The sequence below is a fragment of the Chrysochloris asiatica genome, unplaced genomic scaffold, assembly GCF_000296735.1.
Source record: "Chrysochloris asiatica unplaced genomic scaffold, ChrAsi1.0 scaffold00031, whole genome shotgun sequence".
NCBI lineage: Eukaryota > Metazoa > Chordata > Mammalia > Afrosoricida > Chrysochloridae > Chrysochloris > Chrysochloris asiatica.
The window spans coordinates 10,671,497-10,677,088 of record NW_006408549.1 but is presented as its reverse complement, the minus strand read 5'-3'; the positions used below and the strand labels follow the sequence as shown (position 1 = coordinate 10,677,088).

At 33.6% G+C, this 5,592-nt stretch overlaps 1 protein-coding gene across 1 annotated transcript in view; it reads right to left on the bottom strand.

The window, feature by feature from the left end:
* LOC102825323 (triple QxxK/R motif-containing protein-like) overlaps positions 1-5,147 on the bottom strand; it is a 63,453-nt gene extending 58,306 nt beyond the window's left edge. Inside the window, exon 1 of the mRNA XM_006859222.1 lies at positions 5,087-5,147. Coding sequence (XP_006859284.1) covers positions 5,087-5,147 — 61 coding nt within the window. The remainder of the gene's footprint in view (positions 1-5,086) is intronic.
* Positions 5,148-5,592: the final 445 nt, after the last annotated feature.

The following is a 5,592-nucleotide window of genomic DNA, read 5'->3' as shown; positions in this document are numbered from 1 at the left end:
TCTTGACTGCTGCTTCCATGAGTGTTGATAGTTGATTCAAGAAGAATGAAGTCCTTGACAACTAAAATCTTTTCTACGTTGATAAGGATGTTGTTTATTGATGCAGTGGTGAGGATTTTTTTTTTCTTTACATTGAGATGAAATCCATACTGAAGGCTATAGTCTTTGATCTTCATCAGTAAATATTTTAAGTCCTCTCCACTTTCAGCAAACAAGGTTATATCATCTGCATATCACAGTTTGTTAATGAGTCTTCCTCCAATCCTGATGCCATGTTTTTCTTCATATAATCCAACTTCTCAGATTATTTGCTCAGCATACAATTTGAATAAGTATGGTGAAAGAATACAATCCTGTCACACACCTTTCTTAATTTTAAACCATTCAGTGTTCCCACGTTCTGTTCAAACAACTGCCTCTTTGTCCATGTACAGATTCCTCACGAGCACAATTAAGTGTTCAGGAATACTCATACTTCACAATGTTGTCACAGCTGTTCATGATCCGCACAATCGAAAGTCTTTGCATAGTCAATAAGCATAGGTAAACATCCTTCTGGTATTCTCTGCTTTCAGCCAAGGTCTATAGGACATCAGCAATGATATCCCTCATTCCACGGCCTCTTCTGAATCCGGCTTGAACTTCTGGAAGTTTTCTATCAATGTATGCTTGCAGCCATTTCTGTAGTGCCTTGAGTAAAACTTTACTCACATGGGATATAAAGGATACTAACGGATGATTTCTACATTCTGTTGGGTCAACTCTCTATGGAATGGGCACAAATGTGGATCTCTTCCAATCAGTTGGCCATAGAGTCGCCTTCCAAATTTCTTGGCAGAGATGAATTAGTGCCTCCAGTGTCGCATCACTTTCTTGAAAGACTTCAATTTGTATTTTATCAATTCCTCGTGCCTTGTTCCTTGTCAATTCCTTCAATGCATCTTGGATTTCTTCCTTCAATATCATTGACTCTTGATCATATGCTACCTCCTGAAATGGTTGAACATCAACCATTTCCTTTCAGTATAGTGACTCTGTGTATTGTTCTATCTTCTTTTGATGCTTTCTGCATCATACAATAATTTGTCCAGAGAATCCTTCAATAATAAAAGTTGAGGCTTGAATTTTTTCTTTAGTTTCCCCTGCTTGAGAAATGCTGACCATGTTTTTCCTTTTTTGTTTTCCGACTCTATATCTTTGCATATTTCACTGTAATATTTGACTTTTGCTTCTTGAGCTGACCTTCGAAATTTTCTGTTCAGCTCTTGGACCTCCTCCCATTTCTTTTATTTTAGCATCTCTACGCTGGAGAGCAAGTTTCAGTGTCTCTTCTTACATCCATTTTGATCTTTGCCTTCTTGTTTACCTTCTCAATGACTTTTTGCTTTCTTCATGTATGATGTTCTTGATGTCATCCCACAACTCTTCTGGTCTTTGGTCTTAAGTGTTTAATGTATCAAATCTGTTCTTTAGGTGATCTCTAAATTCAGGTGAGATATATTCCAGGTCATATTTTGGCTCTCCTGGACTTGTTTTCATTTTCTTCAGCTTACGTTTGAATTTGCATATGAGCAATTAATGGTCTGTTCCACAATCTGCTTCTAACCTTGTTTTGACTGATGATATGGAGCTTTTATTATATAACCAAAGAAAGATTTAACTTAGTTGCATTCTTGTTCAATTAAGCTGGCAAATGCAAACGTTATTTGGCTAAAAATGTTTAATAAAATTTAAATTTTTTTCAATTATTAAAAAGTTTTTCTTAATTTTTCCCCAATTATTAAAACAGCTCTTGTATACAAAAATTGAAGCACAGTGGCACTATACAATAAGCAATGAACTTCAAAACATTGTCTACCACTCTAGCACGTCATCTACTCCAAGGGAGGAGCTTTCTGCTTCTGTGAAGACTTAAAATGCCAAATACCCTATACAGGGTTACTATGAGTTGGAACCGACTCAATGACACTTAACAAAAACAGCAAACATCAATATATAATTATAAACAATATCAAACCATCTACATTATTTGTGAAGAAATTATTAAGTCCTAACCATTTTATTTCCCTTATAAAAATAAAAACAAACAAAATCAAATCCATTGCCCTGAAGTCAATTCTAACTTTCGGTGCCTCAAATAGTTAAGAACCTGACTACTAACCAATGAAAGACTGGCGGTTCATATCTATCCGGCAGCACTGCAGAAGAAAAGGTTCAGAATCTGCTTCCATAAAGATTACAGTAAAACAATAACAACAACAACCAAACTCTATGAAATAATTCTAGTCCAATAAATGGATTCATCACGGTTTCCCTTACGGTAAAACATATTTCAGAGTACTTAGCTTTTCTTAGCTTATTGTCCTCAGAGTTGAGAAGGTTTTTCATTTCAGTTCATTACACATTTCATGACCATGCTACAATAATTTAAATAGTTTCCATTTAATGTAATGATTCTACAGCCACAGGAATTTCCTATTAGAGTGTTAGCCTATTTGAGTCTCACCTGAGCAAAACATATTTCAAAGAATGGCTTTTGTGAAAGCTATTAATTGGTTTCATTTATTACATAATAAGAAAGGCAAACACCTTTTAGTAGACAGTAGATATTAAACAGGGACATTAAAATCATCATTGAAAATACAAAATAAGTTTTGTCAAACTATAGTTACCATAGAAAATTTACATAAATGTGACTTACTAACAAGGAAACATTGTACACATATGTATAATACCACTATTTTTTATGAAAGCTAATTAGCATTCTGTTTGAAAGTTTATTAAGCAAACAAAATGAGTTTTGTAAAAACTTTAGTCTTCAAAAAATATGCTATTCAGATCATTTATATTTTATGCATCTTTCTTTTGTCACCAATACTGAAGTATGACCCCAAGATAATTCTAGATGTTTTCACTCTTCACATTTGGATCATATCTGGGCAACATCTGTATAGGACTGTATTTACATGAGCTAGTGTTAGTGATAAATCTGCCATCACTTTCTATGAGTTCAGACTTTTGGGACCATCTAAACCTGACACAAAAAATCTGAAAAGCCTTCATTGATAATATCCTTACACATATACTAAATAATATCCTTCCTAATTCATCTCTGCTTTCATAAAAACTGTAAGCATACATGTGCATGCTTGTGGTTTTATACATATTTCTCTAGTATATATGCAGGAGTCCTGATGAAGTATTGTAGGATAAGCACTAGACCACAAGGAGAGTTTGAATCCACCAGTTCAAACCCACCAGTGGAAACCCTCTACAGGGTGGCTATGAGTTGGAACTAACTCACAGGCACTTCACAATAACTGTATCTATGCAAGGATCTTTGTAATATAGCATATTATCTTTTAAAAGGATAAACAAAACTATTCTTTCACTATTTTACTTTTAATACATTTTGTTTGATATTATTACTATGTTTACAAATGGGCACAGGATTACTCAGAGCCATGCAGCACTCCAGATTATGAACTGCTCTAACATTCTCTGGGGCTCTCACAATAACCCTGTGAGGCAGGCAGATCTTGTGAGGGTTTAGTTTTAACGGAAGTCAAGTAAGAATGAGAACCTTGTATGGAAATACAACATACAGCACAATGCCCTCAAAACAATTTGTGGAAAGGAGCAGAGAGGTAAAGCTTCACAATCATATGACTTTTCTGCCTTATTCTTTGGCTCTAAATAAATATGAAAAGACTTAAGTGGGAAGGAGTGGGGAAGCACACATGAGAGAAGGAGGAAGGAAAGCAAAAGTTGCCTTTTTGCTCCTAATTCATTTAAAATATAATGCACTTTGCTACAAAAAAATGTAGTTGTAAGATGTTTATTTTGTAAACTTTAGGGAATTTGAAGCATTAACTAGTATATATTTTTATATATAAATGATCAAATCATCTAAGTTTCCCATTATGTTCTAAGCTGATCTCTTTTTTAAGCTCATCTCTACATTTAAAAGAATGTTTGTTCCGTTTTATTTTAATGAAAATATTGAGGTTATTAAATTATTGACATCAAGAGGCAAAAAAAAAAATCTAAAAATTATTTATACATGGAAAAAATAAGTAATAAGTTATGATAGTTAAAAATTGGCTTATAAAATAAGCAGTATTATCTGTATTGGGAATATAAAAACAGTATCATCTGTACTGAGGATATAAAAACAATTAAGCTTAAGAAGAAAAACAATAAAATTTGGTGTGGCACTAAATGAATAAAAATTACAAAGCCTTAAAAATATCATAAGAGCATGTCCTGAATTTCTTCACTACTAAGCAGGGATGTACATATTTTTGTTCTTAAAAAATCTATCTCATTTAAGTATAACTATTGATCTCTACGCTTGGAGCAAAAGAGAATGAAGGAAATCAAAGTCTCAAAAAAGAACCCAAAGGGGACTAATGTACCACACAAACCACGAACCACACAATTTACTAATAAGAGACCAGAAGAACTAGATGGTACTCAGCTACTACTACTGCTGTTTTGACCAGGAACACATTAAGAGATACAGATAAAATGGGAGAAAACTGTAGAACCAAACTTAAATTCCTCAAGAAAAGGTCCAAACGGATCGGACTGATAGAGACAGAGGAACTCCTGAGACTATTTCCCTGAGGCACCCTTTGAACTTAGAATTGAAGTTTTCCTATAGGTCACCTTTCAAGCAAACAATAGACTGACATAAAATAAACAGTATCATTCATAAGTACTGTGATCCCTTTAAATAACAAACTATGTGAGACCAAATAATCCAAAGCAAAGATGAGAAGGCAAGGAGGTGAAGAGAAGCTAGATCAATAGAAATATAACAAATAGAATGTAATAATGAAAATGAACAAATAATGAAAATGCTGACACGTTGTAAAATTTATAGCAGTGGGCACAGAAAAATTCGTATAAAAACTGATAAAGGGGAAGGTAATTTACTGTGTAAATTTTCATATAAAACACAATAAAATATTATTCAAAAAACCCTTTGTACATTTATTTCTGTGAATCATAAGTATTACTTGTTTTTTTATATTCTTTGTCTTAATTCACAGGAATGTATCAAAGGGAATTCCTTACTTACCAATTTGCTTTCTGTACTGCTCAACAGGAAGTTTTACAGTAGAGGCATCTTTTCTACCCATCTTTGCTCTCCAAAGTGCCTGCTGAAAAGAAAAGAAACAACAATGAAATTCTAAAAAATTAAAGGGCTAGCTATGATCTTTGGGAATAATTCATTATATAAAATTAATATATAAAGAAAAGGTTAAAAATGCCTTTGACTTATTCTCATGAGATATAATAAAAGAACAACAAATTCTTTCAAATAACTTCTGTCACTTTGTTGTACTGTGGCGGATTGCATGTTGCTGTGATTCTGGCAGCTATGCCAAATGTATTTTAAGTACCAGCAGGGTCACTCATGGTGGACAGGTTTCAGCTGAGCTTTCAGACTAATACAGAACAGGTAGAAGGGGAGATAAAATACTACTGAATATTTAGTCATTAATCTGGTAGTTTAGCGGTTATACTTCGGTATGCTAACCTCAAAGTCAGCAGTTTGAAACTACCAGTGGTTCTGTGGGAGAA